At 44.6% G+C, this 18,936-nt stretch overlaps 1 protein-coding gene across 1 annotated transcript; it reads right to left on the bottom strand.

Annotated features, from left to right (window-relative positions):
- Nucleotides 1-11,616: 11,616 nt before the first annotated feature.
- On the bottom strand, nt 11,617-18,149 carry POMP (proteasome maturation protein). The gene is made up of 6 exons (XM_075265970.1): nt 18,037-18,149; nt 16,789-16,889; nt 16,121-16,181; nt 13,491-13,592; nt 13,020-13,110; nt 11,617-11,732 (listed from the first exon to the last, which is right to left on the bottom strand). Exons 1-6 carry the CDS (start codon nt 18,037-18,039, stop codon nt 11,665-11,667), a joined length of 426 nt encoding a protein of 141 aa, XP_075122071.1. The 5' UTR covers nt 18,040-18,149; the 3' UTR covers nt 11,617-11,664.
- Between the last annotated feature and the right edge of the window lie 787 nt (nt 18,150-18,936).

Genomic DNA, 18,936 nt, shown 5'->3' with positions numbered 1-18,936 from the left:
GAAACCCTATGTCACACCACTTCTCTTTTCCCGTCAGAGGCATAATGATAAGCGCCTAGGGCTCAGTGCAAAATCTGTAATGGTCGCCTACCTACCTTGTGTCATGGTATATTTTATGTGGCAAAGAAATATTTCCTACCTGTAGCTACTGCCTCCTGCTGTCAGCAATAGGACAGTCTATTCAATGGGACAACGCTGCAATACCTAAAGCCGCCACTACAGTGAGCAAGCACTGTGGCTCCCAGTATGTAAACATTACCAGGAGACATACTGATCTGCAGGGGTTATGGGTGTCAGACCATCACAGATCTAATATTGATGGCCTATAGTAAGGATCGGCCATCAGTATTAGTAGATGATCCCTTTAAATATAAGAGTACATAACAAATCTTTACTATAGCACAAGCAGCATACATGGGTCTACAATTATGTCTTGTGACTTATACTAAATTTCTGATCCATGAGAGTCTGTTATTCTCTATACTGGGGTCGGCAGCCTATAGTGCTGAAATAGAAATGAGATAGATTTCTTGGGCACATTCACCTCTTTGTTTTATTTTATCTCATCTCTAATCAGTTTGAAAGCAGAATGAACTGGACATGTGAAGACCCTAGGCTCATGAGAGCAGACGTGAGTTGTTGGGGGGCAATATTTTTGACTCTCACATAGATACAGTCTCATTCAGACCACAACACCTTCCTTTGTGGTTCACCAACAAATTGACAAACTCCTCTCCAATTTATCCTAAACTCTGTTGCACAACTCCTGTACCTCTGCTCTTTTTATTGTGACTCCCCCGTCTATCCCTCCCTCCATGTCTGCCTATTACACAGTCCGAATCCTGTCCGATTCTCCCCCATCCTACATGTTGTCTGTAATTCACAGACACAATGCCACGTGCCATCTCCCATCCTCTACCATTGTAATCCCCTCCCTCACTCTCTTACATACAAGACTTCTCTCGCGCTGCCCCTCTCATTGGCTTGTACATTGCAGTCACTTCAGGTAACTTGCAAAATATAGGAGCCACATTTCTTTTTTTTGACTATGGTTGGCAGTGAATACCACCACATGTGTATATATGTCTGTTTTTATCCTGTACTAGTTACACTTTTTTTTTTTTTTTAAACTTTATTTCATGCTTTTACTCAAAGTCCTCTTATATGTAGCACTTTACCTTATCCCGCTATGGGTGTTGACTTGGTGGTTGCTTGCTTCTGTAGCCTATCCTTATAAGCAGGCCACCTGTCATAGACTGGGCACAACTTTTATAGATAAAACACATTTATAGATATTATTTTATATTATTTTATATACTACTAGAGAGACATTTTATGTGTGTACAGTATTGGAACACTTCTATGTGAATGCTTTTAGGGAGCCTTCACATAAAACGCGCGTGTATTTTTGCAAAATACATGTTTAAAAATAAGACTCCCTTTGACTTCATTGACATTTTACAGGTGTATTTTTACACGTGTAAAAAATATCATTGGAGTCAATGGGAGTCTTATTTTTACATGTGTATTTGGCAGAAATACACGCGCGTTTACTCCGTGTGAAGGCTCCCTTAAGGTAAGACTCAGGGCAGAACATCAGAACTACTAAAAAGGGACCTACTAGGGTCACCTAACACACCAGCGCACTGTACACTATAGAGGAATGTTACTGGACCAGACAGTGACCACTCCCCTTTATCTGCTTCCCTGCTATTGGCTGTCGCCTCACCTCGCAGACTTCCTGTTCTGTCCGCCCCCTGCATCTACTCTGCACATTATGCTGTCAGTGCTGAGATTTTTTTCTGCTTGGTTTTAGATAATTTTTCCACTTTCTGCACCAAATGCAGGAAGAACTGGGTCTATAGAGCAGGGGCGCTCACTATTAGCAGCTCTATGTACAGAACAAATCTAAAAGGGAAAGGCAGCAAATAAATCTGTAAGGTGCGGCAGACTGTTCAGGGTCAGGTGTAAAGACTACTCAGGATACAAGTCTCCAGAGCAAGCTTTATGCAGACAGTGAAGGATGCCGGGACAGATGTAGCCTGCGGCTCTGGGTTATTGTACAATGATGTAGAGGTACTGATAATATATAGAGAGAGTGATTCTATAGGAAGACTATAAAATAGTTTGTGTGGTTTTGTGTGAATAAAGCTGAAAATTATCTATGCATTTTTTTTCCTGATATAGTTTGTGTATTAATTCTCTGCTTGCTGTAAGTGAATGGACCATTCTTCTTCTTACAGCCAGAGGGCGCAGGTAAGCAGGTTTGCATCTAGACTAGGCCTCGGCCATCTTGTACTCACTGCAGTATTGGGACAGGTGAGAGGTTTGTGCCGCTCTTGTGTTATTCACACGTCAGTTTTCAGTACAACAGCACACGGATCTCTTGTATTTAATGTTTTCCTTCACACAGCTGCTTTTTTCACAGATTGTGAGTTTGTTGAAAGAAAATAGAGACCTGTCCTATTTTGTTCCATGACCTAGCAAAACACGCCAACGCAAGTCTATGGGTCCTTGAAAATCAATGATGCACAAAGACAGATGGCAGTCTCGGTCTGTCTGGTTTTCACGGATCCAACACAGTACAAAGTATAAGAATGTAGCTTAAAATTGTTGATCTGTTTAACCACAAGCAAAACATGTCCACAAAAACATTAGGAGAACACTGACTGCACATATCCATCAGAAACTGATGTGTGAATAAGGCCTAAGGCCTGGTTCACACCTGTGTTTGGGCCATTCCGTTCCCCTATCCGCATGAAATAAGCGGAGAGAAAAGCCCTACAAGCAGCACTGTTCTCTCCACATTTTTTGTGCTGTAACCACACGGACCCCATTATAGTCCCCAGGCGGAAACCCAAACGCAGATGTGACCCGGGCCTTCTAGGGAATCTGTCAGCAGAACCCAACGTATCAATCCAGCACTAAAATGTTATGTCGGGGGTCTTCACTGTTGCCAAGTTTTTGCTAATTTTGTCAATATGCAAATGAGCTCTTTGGAGCAACAGGGCGTTGCTGTTGCTCCAAAGAGTAAGACGGCAAAGTCCTCATTGCTCCAAAAAGTCCATTTGCAGCAGAGGCGATGTTGACCCTAACCTATCCTTCTACAGGGCTGGGGTCTGGTGATAGACTCTCTTTAAGACCTCAGATTATTGCCTAGACTGTAAATGGTTGAGTGTGGAGAGACTCGGAAACAAACTATGTTAGAAATTTGCAGTTTTTGATTTTCTAATGATATTAGCAAAGCTGCATTTCCATGGAAACAAAGTGAATTCCTAATGAATTATTTTCATTGCACTAGTGATCTAATAAGCGACTTCCTAATTACAATGTGGTGACCACGAGATTATGGGATTGGAATGAAAGGGATTGTCAAGCCCTTCAAAGTTGATAGGCCATTAATATCGATTGATTTGTGTCCAGTTCTTCCCCCACCTTCACATGACTGAGTTTCATCGTATGCCGGGACATGGACTCCTAGCATTATGTGGTTATCTACGATGCTTGGAGTCCCTGCCTCGCAGCGACATACTGTCCCATACTGAATCTCCGTCGTGTGAATGCGGGAATGGGACTGAGCGTCAGTACTGGGCATAGCCACTGCAAAATGGTTGCAATTGTACCAGATAAGCAATGAAGGATCCCCAAAATACCATGTACCCCTCAATCAGCTGATCGTGGGGGTGCGGAGAGTCAGACACCAACCAGTCTGATATTGATGGTGTACCCTAACATTAGGTCCTCCGTTTTAAAGAATGAGAAAAACCCTTCTAGGCCAAAGCCACACCTGGCCGTATACCCTGTATACCATTGTCTGTCCTGAGACATCTGCTGTAATCGTAACTACTGCCAAACATTTGTAATACTTTTCTATAGAGATGTATATTGTCTTTTAATACTGATGTATTTTATCTATGGCTATAAAGAGAATAATATATTTTATTAAAATGAAGGAAGATCAGCTTATGAAAGGGTTAATGATGTGTGTAATGTAAAGCAGTGTGACCTAGGAATGGCGCCAGCTGTCATTTACATATGGGAATAAAAATAGCAAATATTCTTAGTAAATCACAAGATGCGTCTGTCGTATTTGACATCACCTGGTATGATATTATAGTATAGCGCTTGTCCAAAGGTCACTACTTACACCTATTCACAGCAAAAACTACCTTATCGGTGAAGGTCCAACTGCTGGGATCACCATTGGTCATGTGCACAAAGGTCCAATATACCCTGAGGGAGTGGACAGGTAGCCAAGAATGCATGTTTCTGCTCAAAGCCTATAGGACTGCATAAGCAGTGGCGTAACTACCGTGGTAGCAGCAGTAGCAGCTGCCACAGGGCCCGGGCCATTAGGGGGCCCGGTGACAGCCGCTACCGCTGCGTTTTTTTTTAAAATAGGCTGTTACAGGCCCCATTCACTTGCCGATCCTGGCTGGGCCGGGATCGGCAAGTGACACCGCAGGGCCCACAGGGGCTATCATTATACTCGGGGGTCTTTGCAGACCCCCGAGTATAATGACCGGCGGATCGGGAGAGGTAATAAACATAAAAAACTGTTACTTACCTCTCCGCGATCCTGCCAGGCCTCCTTCCTACTGTTGTCTGACGTCACATGAACCCGGCATGCTTCTCGGGTCATGTGACGTCCGACGTCATTAACGAAGGACGCGAGCGGTGGTCAGCACAGGAGGACAGCACAGCACAGGAGCCAGGGAACAGGTAAGAAGCAACAGTGGGTTTTTTTTTTATGTTTTTATTCCCCGGGTCTCCGATTATTATACTCTGGGGTCTGAAAAGATCCCAGAGTATAATAATTGTTTATGGGTGTCCACAGAGGGACACTATTGGGGTTAACACTGTGTGCAGGGGCCACTATTGGGGTTAATACTGTGTGCAGGGGCCAGTAAGGGACATAATAGAGTGCGGAGGAGGGGGTCGGTCGAGGTCTTCGGCGTCAGTTGGGATGGGGGGGGGGCCCCATGTCAAAAGTTTGCCACGGGGCCCCGCCATTCCTAGTTACGCCACTGTGCATAAGAGAAGGTGAATACAGCATTATAGCCATGTCCAGAAGTGCACATGCCTGACCCCTTATCTGTGATCGATGGGAGTCTGACACTTGACCCCTTTACTTGTGATCGTGTGTGTCTGTGTTATACCCCAGTATTTAAAGAACACAGTGTAAGAGAATCTCCAATAGTCTTTACAGACGGGCTCAGCAATATATTAGATGGGTTAAAATACAAGGCCTAAATAACAGGAAGCAGCAATACATAAATAAAGAAAAGCAGAGGCTGCAGAAGGAAATGGTGAGGATTTAGCACTGCTTTTTTGGATGCTTGATAACCCGTTTAACCATTTAAATGCTGCTGAAGCCTAGGAAAGAGAAAAAGAAAAAAAGATAAGCATTCATGTTTTATGAGATATACAGTATATGATTGTTACTACTGAACACCTTGCGGTGTGTAGAGTCTTATCAGCAATTCCTAGAAGAGAGTGTATGGTCTACAAGTTATGCAATTAAGTTCTCCTTCACACGGAGTAAACACTCACTCATTTTTGCAAAATACGGGGCCGTTCAGACGGAGTAAACGCGAGCTGATTATGGCAAAATACACGTGTAAAATGTCATTGAAGTCAATGGGAGTCTGATTTTTACACGTGTATTTTGCCATAATCCACTCGCGTTTACGCCATGTTAACGGCCCCGTATTTTGCCAAAATGAGCGAGCATTTACTCCATGTGAAGGCTCCTTTAAAGGAAAACTTACTCTAGAGCCACATAGTGGGGGAAATCAACATGGTCAGACTGCTGTTTTTTTTTTTGCTGATTTACCTTTACCAAACAAATTAATAAAAACTAGAGATGAGCAAACAATAAATGTCCGAGGTTCGAAATCCGATTCGAACAGCCCCACACTGTTCGACTGTTCGAACGGATTTCGAACCCCATTATAGTCTATGGGGGGAAATGCTCGTTTCAGGGGTACGCAACATTCGATAAAATTATACTTACCAAGTCCACGAATGACGGTCGGGCTGGATTCTCCATGAAGTCTTCTCCCAGCGCAGTGTCCCTGCGGCGTCTTCCGGCTGGAATTCACTCTGCCTAGGCATCGGGGCCTAGGCAGAGCTGACTGCGCATGCGAGGGCATGCCCGCGCATGCGCAGTCGACTCTGCCTAGGCAGAGTGAATTCCAGCCGGAAGACGCCACGGGGACGCTGCGCGGAGAAGACTTCTAAAGGTAGGAGAAGAACCAGCGTTGATTAGCAGAATGTATAGCATTCTGCCAATCAACGCTGGTTCTGCATTGAACATTACACTTCGAACAGCTGGTAGTGTTCGATCGAGTATGAGTATCTCAAATACCGTAGTATTCAATTGACTACCTACTCGATCGAATACTACTCGCTCATCCATAATAAAAACCAATCCAGCCAAGGGCAACATGTGTGAGGAGTTTGTAGGCTCTCCCCATGTTTGTGTGGGTTTCTTTTCGGTACTGCGGTCTCCTCGCATACTCCAGAGATGTAATGATAAGGTATTTAGATTGTGAGTCCTTTATGGGACAGGGTTGACATCTCTGTAGAGCGCTGCAGACTAATAGACTTCTCCCGCAAAAAAATGCCCTAAATAAACTTTATAGACATATATATGTAATAGAACACGGAACTTTTTAACCCCTCGGATATGGATCAAAAATAGTAACAAACAGGACAAATCCTCTGATCTGCCTCAATATCTTATTTGAAGGAGCTATAACGTATGACTGTGAGGCTCCCCCTAGCTGCCATTCACGTGCATGACAGGCTTCTTTGTAGTGCTGCTCATTCATATACTGTATATGTTAATAACAATCCAAGCTATTGATTTGTTTTTGTGAAGGCAATGCACTGTATGTACTATAGCCCTGCTTATATCCCCTGTGTTAGGGCACTCATTGACAAAAATACGCTGCTCAAAAATATAAAGAGAACACTTAAGCAACACAATATAACTCCAAGCAACACTGACTGACAATCAATTTCACATGTTGTGCAAATGGAATAGACAACAGAGGGAAGTTATTGGTAATTATCGAGACCATAAAGGAGGGTTCTGCAGGTGGGGACCACAGACCACATCTCAGTACCAATGCTTTCTGGCTGATATTTTGGTCACTTTTGAATGTTGGTTGCGCTTTCACACTCGTGGTAGTATGAGACGGACTCTACAACCCACACAAGTGGCTCAGGTAGTGCAGCTCATCCAGGATGGCACATCAATGTGAGCTGCGGCAAGAATTATGCTGTGTATGTCAGCGTAGTGTCCAGAGGCTGGAGGCGCTACCAGGAGACAGGCCAGTACACCAGGAGACATGGAGGGCAACAACTCAGCAGCAGGACCGCTACCTCCGCCTTTGTGCAAGGAGGAACAGGAGGAGCACTGCCAGAACCCTGCAAAATGTGGATGGTATGAGAGCCCAACGTCCACAGATGGGGGTTGTGCTCACAGCCCAACACTGTGCAGGACGCTTGGCATTTGCCACAGAGTCTGGAGATGCCGTGGAGAGCAATCTCCTGCCTGCAACATCCTTCAGCATGACCGGTTAGGCAGTGGGTCAATAATGGTGTGGGGTGGCATTTCTTTGGAGGGCCGCACAGCCCCCATGTGCTCACCAGAGGTAGCCTGGCTGCCATTAGGTACCGAGATGAGATCCACAGACCCCTTGTGAGATCATATGCTGGTGCGGTTGGCCCTGGTTTCCTCCTAATTCAGGACAATGCCAGACCTCATGTGGCTGGAGTGTGTCAGCAGTTCCTGCAAGATGAAGGCATTGAAGCTATGGACTGACCTGCCCATTCCCCAGACCTGAATCCAATTGAGCACATCTGGGACATCATGTCTCGCTCCATCCACCAATCTCACGTTGCACCACAGACTGTCCAGGAGTTGGCAGATGCTTTAGTCCAGGTCTGGGAGGAGATCCCTCAGGAGGCCACCGCAACCTCATCAGGAGCATGGCCAGGCATTGTAGGGAGGTCACACAGGCACATGGAGGCCACACACACTACTGAGCCTCATTTTGACATGTTTTAAGGACATTACATCAAAGTTGGATCAGGCAATTGTTTTTCCACTTTAATTTTGGGGATGACTCCAAATCCAGGCCTCCATTGGTTAATAAATTTGATTTCCATTGATGATTTTTGTGTGATTTTGTTGTCATCACATTCAACTTTGTACAGAACAAAGTATTCAATGAGAATATTTAATTCATTCTGATCTAGGAGGTGTTATTAGAGGGTTCTCTTTATTTTTTAAGCCGTGTATAAACCCAGGTATAAATACCTGCTGAGTTTTGCAGCGATCTGACATTTCTGTTTCAGGCAGATATGTACTATAGATAATAACAGGTGAGTTCTGATACTGGATGTTACTACGAGAGGTTGTAAAAATGTTTTTCTAGCTTCCCTATAAAATGGCCACTTTTGGGTAGTGTACTGCTTGGTGACAGATCACTGACTACTAGAGAGGCCTCTGCGATGCATTCAGAGACATTTTGCCCAGGTGACGGACATTCAGAGGGGGTTCATTATTGTACAGAGAAAAGCAGGGTGTCCATGTTGACAAATTGTCCGCTATCTAGGCCGCACTGACCTGGCTGTTAGGAGGAGTTGGGAACAAGGGTTACATGAGAATACATAGGCTCTGGCTGGCCCACCAAGAGACAAAATCATTTGATCTGCACAAGCAGCTCCCAGTTTTCTTGTCCACCATGCAGACACAGATGGCAGCTCCATGACACACTCATCTCTGCCCAGACCATTTCCAGGTCCTTAGCAAAAGGAATTGGGTTTCACACTACACATTTTGGGTCCTGCTATTGACAAGCCAGTGTTGTTGTGAGGGCGGACCATGGGCTACAGAATCATATTGTCTTTAGTAAAGAATCCCGGTTCTGTTTTGGATCAGATGATAGTCAGGATTGAGTCTGAAGACCTTGTTCTGAGATCTTCATTCCTGCCTTTGCTGTGGAGTGACTGCCCCGACTGCTCGAGTGATGATCTGAGGAACCATCTCATATGACTGTTGGTCACTCTAGTAGTGATATGAGGGACACTAACAGCTCAGTAATATGTACAGGATATCCTGTGATCACATGTTGCCTCTGGAATTTTTCAGCAGGATAATGCTCACCCCCATACAGAAAATATAGTAGCAAAAACAGCGGAAAAAAAGCCGGCAACTACTCCGAAGGTGTACGATAAAATTTAACTTTTATTTCAAGAGTACATACAAAAATAAACAAAAACAAAAAACCCCATAAAAAAAACAGCCAACGCGTTTCGGAATTTATAGCCATTTCAGCATTTATGGGACTAGTTGGGATGTTTGTTTTGGCAACCTTCAAGCGTGCAGGATCTACAGCAAGGGTAGGGAACGTACGGCTCTCCAGCTGCTGCAAAACTACAACTCCCAGCATGCATACTGGCTCTGGTGTTCTGGGAACTCCCATGGAAGTGAATGGAGCATGCTGGGAGTTGTAGTTTCACAGCAGCTGGAGCCAAAGGTTCCCTACCCCTGATCTACAGGCTCAGTTGCAACATCTGTGGTTACCTTTATACTAAACCATTTTCCATTTTTCAACTTGTATCCAAGGCCTAACACCTGGCAAGCCTACTGATCAGTGCAGTGTACCGAGCTAGAAGCAGACTGCTCCATATACTGTAGAGTGAAAGAGAGAACTGAGCATGGCCACTAACAAGGAGTCCATTAGCCATAGCAACCTTCTATATCATATCGCTGTGATCACCCTGACAGATTTCTTTAAGCAGCTGCTATGCCATGAGCTTCACAACATAATGTCCTAAGCGTGGTTAGTTATACCAGTATACAGCACTTACCCTTGTAACAGTATATACTGACATTTTATTTACCAATATTCTCCTTTTCTATCACACCATAGAGATCTGCTTACAATGACTTTTCTTCATGTCTGTGACATCTACGTCCCGCCTCTCCTATACCGTAGCCGCGGTCTCCAGACAGCGCGCACAGCAGCTGCAGTAGTGACTAAGCAGTTTCTGGGCTTGAAAATTCAGACCTTGCAAAAAGTAAAACTGCAGGATCACAATGAGCTCGACATCCAAAAACCTGCAGTGTAAATAGAGCCCTCTTCTCATGGGACCAGTAACTGACGCTGATGATCTTGTCCTCATATGACTTACACCAGTATCAGCATTTATTCTGCACCAACATGATGCCTGCAATTTTAGCCAACAAGAAATATAAACTGTTCCCATCAGAGATGTAGACACAGCGCCACTCTAATCCATAGGCTGAATCTGGTATTGCAGCTGAGGCAAACACAATTTCACCATCACCCAAAAAATGATTATAAATATTAGTACCAATACATATATATCGCACAGGGGAAGAGTTAGCAAGCACAAAAAAAAAATAAAAAAAATTTAACATGCTTTGGACCAATAGGGAAGTACATTCACATTCACCCCTAAATAGACCTAAGCTACAATACCAGACACAGGCCATGGAGGAGTGACACAGTTCAGGATATTAAAGTGCCTTTATCTCCTATATACCTTGATCTCCTATCTGCTGGGGGTCCAAGTGCTCAGTATGAAGATCCTTGGCTACCACTCCATTTACTTCTAAGAGATTACAGAGATTTCCCAGAAATCTGCATCACCACTGACAATAGAGACTTAGGCTATGTTCATACAGCTGAATTTGAGGCAGATTCTGCCTTAAAACAAGTTCCAAATTTTGCATTTCAATGGTAGGTAGATGCAGATTTTTTTTTTCCCTCAGTCAGCTTAAAAAACAAACAAACAAGAAATGACATCTCTTTATAGAAGTCTATGGAAAGTGAAGAAAAGAAAGACAAGTCAGACACAGAGAGGGCACTAGAGCGAACAATGGTTTTATTTCACCCGCAAGGCTTAAAGGGGTTGTGCAGTTTCTATTATTAATGGCCTATCCTACCGCTGCAGAACGCCTGTACTGCGGCATCGCTGCGCTCCATACTGTTCATGTTACAGGGAACCGTGCTGCGCACTCGCTGGCGAATGTAGGTGTAGCAGCGCTGTCCAATTGAAGTCTAAAGGGCAACACTGTGGTGTGTACTGTCACCACTACAATCTGTATGACATGTGAGCGTACACAAGGAAGCCTATCCAGAAAAGTTAGCCTTACATAGGGGGCCACACGGTGGCTCAGTGGTTAGCACTGCAGCCTTGCAGCGCTGGAGTCCTGGTGTTCAAATCCCACCAAGGGCAAAAAACCATCTGCAAGGAGTTTGTATGTTCTCCCCGTGTTTGCATGGATTTCCATCCCATATTCCAAAAACAAGACATACTGATAGGGAAAAATGTACATTATGAGCTCTATGTGGGGCTCATAATCTACATTAAAAAAAAAAAAAAAGAAAAGTTAGCCTTACATTAGGTGCGCTTGAAGCCTAAATTTTCACTTCTTATAAGAAAAGAGGCCAAGGTTTTGGTTTTTTTAAATCATTTTTACTTGGTCGTCATATTAGCAAATCGAATGTCTAAAAGTGACAACTTGTTATACAGCTGAAAATAAAACGTTACAAAACACAATGCGCAGGCTTTTACAAAACAAATCTGAACATTTTATTCAGGTAGAGACAACAATTATTATAACAAGCCCAACTTGTGTTCCATCATCATATGTGGCTCTCCGATCAGCTCGCTCTCTGAAGGATCTGCAACACAAAAATGGCAACGGCTGAGCTAAAGAAAATGCGGGGAATTTAGAAAAGCATTTACAAGTGGACATCACGGCTGCTTTAGTACACTATACTGGGCCAGCAATGTTACTGCACCTCAGCTCCCATTGCTGTACACTGTATACTGATAGTGCCAGAAACAGCCAAGTACAGCTAATCGGTGGGGGGCTAACACCCTGATATTGATGACCTATCTTAAAGGGATTCTACTATTAAACTACCTTTTTTCCTAATGAACACGTCGGAATAGCCTTAAGAAAGGCTATTCGTCTCCTACCTTTAAACGTGGTCTCCGCCGCGCCGTTCCGTAGAAATACTGGTTTTAACTGGTATGCAAATGAGCTCTCCGCAGCAATGAGGGCGGGCCCCAGCGCTGAAAGGCCGATGAGCGCATCCCCATTGCTGCCTGAGAGCTCTTTCCTGCGCCGCCTCCTTCTTCTGCAGCAACTCCGCCTCTTCTGGCTTCTCTTGCTCTTGTAGTTCGATGTATTGAACTGCAAGAGCGGCTACCCCAAAATGGCCACCGGCCGGCTCTTTCCTGTGGCCATTTTTGGGTAGCCGCTCTTGCAGTTCAATACAGGAGCTGGCCGGCGGCCATTTTGGGGTGGCCTCTCTATGCTCCTGTATCGAACTACAAGAGCAAAAGAAACCAGAAGAGGCGGAGTTGCTGCAGAAGAAGGAGGCGGCGCAGGAAAGAGCTCTCGGGCAGTAATGGGGATGCGCTCATCGGCCTTTCAGCACTGGGGCCCGCCCTCATTGCTGCAGAGAGCTCATTTGCATACTGGTTAAAAACAGTATTTCTACGGAACGGCGTGGCGGAGACCACGTCTAAAGGTAGGAGACGAGTAGCCTTTCTTAAGGCTATTCCGACGTGGTAATTAGAAAAAAAAAGTAGTTTAATGGTAGAATCCCTTTAAGGATATTTCAGGTATCAGTGTTAGGCAGAGTTCACACGGGGTATTTTGGTCAGGATTTTGAGGCCGGGAGCCGGTCAGTTCTTTTTTCTGGGAGCTCTTTTGTTCCGGCTCCCGAAAAAAGAAGCGACATGCTCATTCTTTCAGGTGGATTCGCCTCACGACATCGGCCTGAAGTCACTCCCTCCTCCCGACTAGGCCCATTCATTGGGGCCTAATCCGGAGCGGAGTGTGTGACTGCACCGGCATCCAGTTGCAACTACCCATATGTTGGACCTCCGTGTCAAATTCTGGTCCAAAATACCCTGTGTGAACCGGGCCTTAAGACAGAATGAATTAGAACTTTTACCACAGAGAATATCTTCGAAGCCGATGCACTCGTTCCCTCTCAGGGTGTCCAGAGCAATGTTAGAGCTCTGCAGGAATGGAAGACGCTGAACCTGAGACAAGGGATCAGAAGAATTATAATCAATGCAATAATCAGAGATGTCCACCAAATATTTAAGTGACAAGTTATGATGTGAAGTATCAAAGTCATTGACAAGTGAACAACCAACTGCACCCAAAGCAGAGGAGCGTGTGCCCATCACATTATATAGAGGTAACCTTTCATTTGGTCATAAATCAGCTTATTTCATGAGAGGTCACAGAGGAGACTGCAGCATCAGACACAGCCTTTCTAGTGAATGACATTCTGCAGCTTCCTATGTAGTGTAATACATGCCAGCTCCGGGACACACATAGTCCAGAAGTGTATAAGGATTCCAGCTTTGCATTGGGTGTGCGCAGACCTATGGATAGAACATATATAATAGCGTACCTGTTTTGCTGCCCTAAGCTCCATTTGCAGCTTCAGAGGAGCGTGCAGGCCTTGGATGTTTCTTAGAGTAGAGAAATTGACTTTATCTTGATTTATCTGAAACTGTACAACAAAACGTGTGTTAGGAGAACAATAACTACAACACAGAGGTATAATGGGGGTCTTAGGTGTAAGAAGAAACCAAATTTTTTTTATTTATACTGCATAATTAGAGACAACATATTCAGTAGCGCTGTACAAAAATGGACACCATTTACTTGCACTGGTTGTGTCTGGCATTGCAGCTTAGTGCCATTAAAGCTGAACTGCAATACCACATGTCCAGTGGAAAGGTACAGCGCTGATTTTGGAAACAAGCAGCAACGTTTGTCTAAAGCTGGACTACCTGTTTATATATGTAGTGGCCGTACTAGTCCCAGGCGCATTTGCGAATACTATGTACTGTGTCTGTGTATATACTGAAAAGAGAAACAGAAAACTACTGGATCCATTACAAGTCAGCGGGAAAACAAAATAATTGATAGGTTGTACTGGCTCTACTTAACAGACCATAATAGAGGATCCAATGCAAAATGGATCCTGTAAAAATTAAAACAATGACGCCATTGTGAACACAGCCTTAATATTGAAGGCTTATGAGGGACAGCCCTGATATACCAAGACTGTGTGCTAGAGGCCCCAAGAAGAATATAGATGCCACTATGATGGAAGACATGGTCCATAAGTGATCATTAACACCCAGAGTCCACAGGGAAGCCATACTCACTAAGGCCTCGTGTGCACAACACTGGAAGCTGGAATATGGCACCCATAAATGTCCAAGGGACAAAACCACTCTCCTTCACTGCTTCTAAAGGTGCCAAGAAAGACCCTTCAGACTCGATGTGAGTATTAATTACTTATTTTATGCTACAATTAGAGATGAGCGAGTACTGTTCGGATCAGCCGATCCGAACAGCACGCTCCATAGAAATGAATGGATGCACCTGGTACTTCCGCTTTAACGGCGGCCGGCTGCTTAACCCCCCGCGTGCCGGCTACGTCCATTCATTTCTATGTGAGCGTGCTGTTTGGATCGGCTGATCCGAACAGTACTCGCTCATCTCTAGCTACAATGTGTGTCTTACTTTACACGCAGCACAAAAGATTAATGACAAGTTCTAGCCAAGAGCACAGGCCATGCATCTAATTTATTACCAGGTGGATGTCTCTTAATATAGAAGGCACATCTCAACTCACAGAAGATGTCAAGACCAGTATGTGAAATGCCAGTCTTGACATATCTGCCCCAATTTGCGGTCACCACCCTATGTATTATTAACCCCTTCCCGCCGATGGCATTTTTTGATTTTCGTTTTTGACTCCCCTCCTTCTAAACCCCATAACTTTTTTATTTCTCCGCTCCCAGAGCCATATGAGGTCTTAATCTTTGCGGGACAAATTTTTCTACATGATGCCGCCATTAATTATTCTGTATAATGTACTGGGAAGCCAGGAAAAAATTCAGAATTGGGTGAATTTGAAGAAAAAATGCATTTCTGCGACTTTATTACGGGCTTCAGTTTTACGGCGTTCACTGTGCAGCCAAAATGACATGTCCCCTATATTCTGTGTTTCGGTACTATTCCGGGGATACCAAATTTATATGGTTTTATTTACATTTTAACCCCTTAAAAAATCCAAAACTGTGTTAAAAAATTTTTTTCTAAAAGTCGCCATATTCTGACAGCCGTAACTTTTTTATACGTAAGTGTATGGGGATGTATAGGGCGTCTTTTTTTGCGGGATCGGGTGTACTTTATAGTTCTACCACTTTCGGGAAATGCTATTGCTTTGATCACATTTTATTAAAATTTTTATCAGAATTAAAACAGTGAAAAAAATGGCAGTTTGGCACTTTTGACTATTTTTCCCGCTATGGCATTTACCGTACAGGAAAAATATTTGTATAGCTTTGTAGAGCGGGCGATTTCGGACACGGGGATACCTAACATGTATGTGTTTCACAGTATTTAACTACTTTTATATGTGTTCTAGGGAAAAGGGGGCGATTTGAATTTTTAATACTTTTTAAAAAATTATATATATTTTTTACTTTTTTTTTTTCTTTGCATTTATTAGACCCCCCTAGGGGTCTTGAACCCCAGGGGGTCTGTTCACTAATGCAATGCATTACAATGCTAATGCATTGCAAAAAATCATCATTTCTTTTGCAGGCTGCAGAGACCACCCTGCAAAAGGAAATCACTGCAGACCGGCCGTGAGCCTTTACAAGGTTCCCGGCTGTCATGGAAACATGACGTCGGTCATGGAGGTTGCTCCAGGCGCCGGCGATCACCGGCAAAAAGGCAGCACCCATGCGCCTTTGACCGCAGCACCAGAGGGGCTAATGCCACCGATCGGTCCGGGGACCGATCGGAGGCATTAGCGCTGGCTGTCTACTGTGTAACACAGTAGACACCTGGCGGCTATAGCGGCCGCCATAGTTAAACACCCAACATGTGCGTACTAGTACGGCGGATGTCGGGAAAGGGTTAAAGTACATTTCTACCTCACTCATCAAGTGGGAGGAAGATTTGCAACCAATGAATATTGTTGGGAATTTTTCATGTCTTCTAGGCGATACTTACATTTTTCTCTGACAGTTCTAATGGATGACTTGGTAGGAGATCACTCTGCACACTAGTAAATCTGCAATCGAGAAAGAGAAGAAACATCAACTGTACTGAAGAACAGAAAAACATCCTGACCAGAGATGAGCGAACACTGTTCGGATCAGCCGTTCCCAACAGCACGCTCCCATAGAAATGAATGGAAGCAGCTGGCACGTACACTTTGCCAGCGGCCGGTCGCTTAACCCCCCCCCCCCCCCCCCCCGCGTGCCGGCTACATCCATTCATTTCTATGGGCGTGTGCTGTTCGGAACGGCTGTTCCGAACAGTGTTCACTCATCTCTAATCCTAACATCTTTGCCATTTAAATTATTAACAGTCCCCCACTGCTGGTATCCAAGTAAAAGTGAAATTTCACCCACAATGGCATAATGTTCTGCAGGAGCCATTGGAGGCAGGGAAATCTTCCCAATGTATAACTCACGGAAAGCTCAAGGAAAATGAACAGATCTTAAGTAGGATTTGTGCAGAAACACAAGCACTGTGTGACAGTTTATATCTCTCTCCACATACTCTTCCCACCTTGTCCACTGCACTGGCTCCTATGAATTTTAATATTTCTAACTCCCCCCAAACCGGTATTAAGATTAGATCCATATATCAATCAGTCAATCTCATTCACATACCCAGTTCGAAGGGTATCCTGAACTCCGAATCCACCATATTCTGTAGAGAGTTCAGCGATGGGGATGCTGTCCTTCAACTGGGAAGAAAGTGCCTTGGAATTCTGAAAAATAAAGATGAATTATTTAGCCATGTAATCATAGAAATCTGTAACTGTATGGTGACAAGCTGTGTAATAAGGCTATAGGTCAAGGTAGATCCAGTGAGAGAGTAGGTTGTGGTTAAAGAGCTTTTACACTGAGGATCTATCCTTAGAATAATAGGCCATTCATAACAAAGTGGCGGGTGTATAAATCCAGGTAATGCTGTCAATCAACTGACTGAAGAGACCATGGTGCTTGAACAATGGCACTTATGCCAAAAGGACAGTCTTCAGGTAACCGAGTGACCCTGTGGTTACACCTGGGAATTCTCCTGATGTTTACCTCTGACATGTAGAAGAAGACGACGACATAGACAGCGGTCTTCAGCCCTATGCACATGGTCAAATAAGGTCTGCAAAATCCAGAACTCCTTGCACCATAGTGATCTGTGATGCTAGAAGTCCCTACAGCCCTATAGCTGTACTGTGTATAGTATATCAGAGCAGTGAGGAGGCAGGGACTCCAAGCATCATAAACCACGAATGAGACAAAGAGTCCTGGGTTACGTAGCCATGTTTGGGATGTAAAGTCCAGACAATGTATGGACTAGACTCTCACCCATAATTACCCATGTGCCTTATACACTGGATCATTACTCCATTTATTTCCATAGGACTGATGGGACGCTGTCTTATCTCACTAAGCCCCATATTGGTGAATAGAGCAGAGGTCACACATGAGCACCACAACAACACAAGAGACTCCTGGTCAGACATTACTCTGTTTAACACTGAGCTCCCCCATAGACAGAATCCCCTTCCATAGCATGACCTCTTACAGACAGCAGAAAGCCTATAGGAGACTGCAGGCCGTCATATAGGAGACCACAGGACACCAGGCTGCCACATACAACACATCACCTCTCTACACAGGAGGTTTCAAATCCAAGCTACGGTTCACAACGAGGGGCAAAACACCCAATAACTCTTAGCAGACCCTGGCCAGTGTACAGAGTAAGTAACCGGCGGGAGGCCGGTGACACAGCAAGACCGTGCCTGCCAAACAGAAAGTGAAAGGCCGGAGAAGCGTCTCCTCCGCCTCACACAACAAGCTCTTCTCACACAACAGGACGGAGACATAAGAGCCGGTACACCGAACAGCGCTCACCATGATGACGGAGATCTCCGGTTATAAGTCGCTTATTCCCATTCAGTGCCCAGAACGCAGAATCACTCTCGGCTTCCACTGCGCATGTACAACACAAGACGGTACGTAATGACGTCGACGCTCGCACGCAGGATTGTGTAGGCGCGTAAGGGGCGGAGCTATTGTTGGGAACAGCGCAGACTTGGAGGAGGTCATGTGATGCTGGAGGTGTTCAGTAAGGGGCTGTCCTCGGTAAGGACCTGCCCCTTATAGGGATCAGTCCAAGACTGAGTGGCCTATGCTCACTACCTATACATAGCTCTGAGTACAAGGACAGGTCCAGGCTCTATATAGGAATGCTAAGTCCTAGTGTGCTAAAGGAACAGGTGCCTCTGTCCACGTGGATGTAGCATCCTCTATCAGAGGCGTAGCTAAGGGTCCAGCACGGGGGGTGAACAAACTCCAAGTGGGCCCCCAACTCAGGTAATAGGAGGGGTAGGAGGAGCCCTGCAGCCTGCACAGAGGTGAGGGATCATCATCACATCATCATCTGTGCATAACCTGTATGTGACCCAGGAGGGGGGGTAGCAGGGACTTCTGTGCCTGTTACTCCCTCTCCTATCAATCAGAGTGCATAGTATACTTTTGCATTCTGATTGTCACATAGATACATAGATGGAAAATGTAATTTTCCTCCTGAGCCTTACTAGTGAGGTATTCTTATGTAATACCTCAGAGCATAACCAGGAAATTTATTGGCGCTGTCACCCAAACGTTTACCATTGTTCACGCCACAGTGCCAAAAAAGTCGCACCAAACACTTACACAACACATGCACAAAGTCATGAATAACGTTTACATTTCACCCAATCCCTGTCCTGTCCATACCTGAGCTTTCTACAGTAAAATGGAAAGTACATT

This window comes from Leptodactylus fuscus, chromosome 2 (assembly GCF_031893055.1).
Source record: "Leptodactylus fuscus isolate aLepFus1 chromosome 2, aLepFus1.hap2, whole genome shotgun sequence".
Lineage (NCBI taxonomy): Eukaryota > Metazoa > Chordata > Amphibia > Anura > Leptodactylidae > Leptodactylus > Leptodactylus fuscus.
Note: the sequence above shows the minus strand (reverse complement) of the source record. Positions and strands in the feature narration are given on the sequence as shown.

Coding starts and splice junctions, on each gene's coding strand:
- POMP (XM_075265970.1), bottom strand. Junction 13,111..13,490: donor AGCTTAGGGCAGCAAAACAG/GTACGCTATTAT, acceptor CCCTTGTCTCAG/GTTCAGCGTCTTCCATTCCT. Junction 11,733..13,019: donor CTTCGAAGATATTCTCTGTG/GTAAAAGTTCTA, acceptor TTTGTGTTGCAG/ATCCTTCAGAGAGCGAGCTG.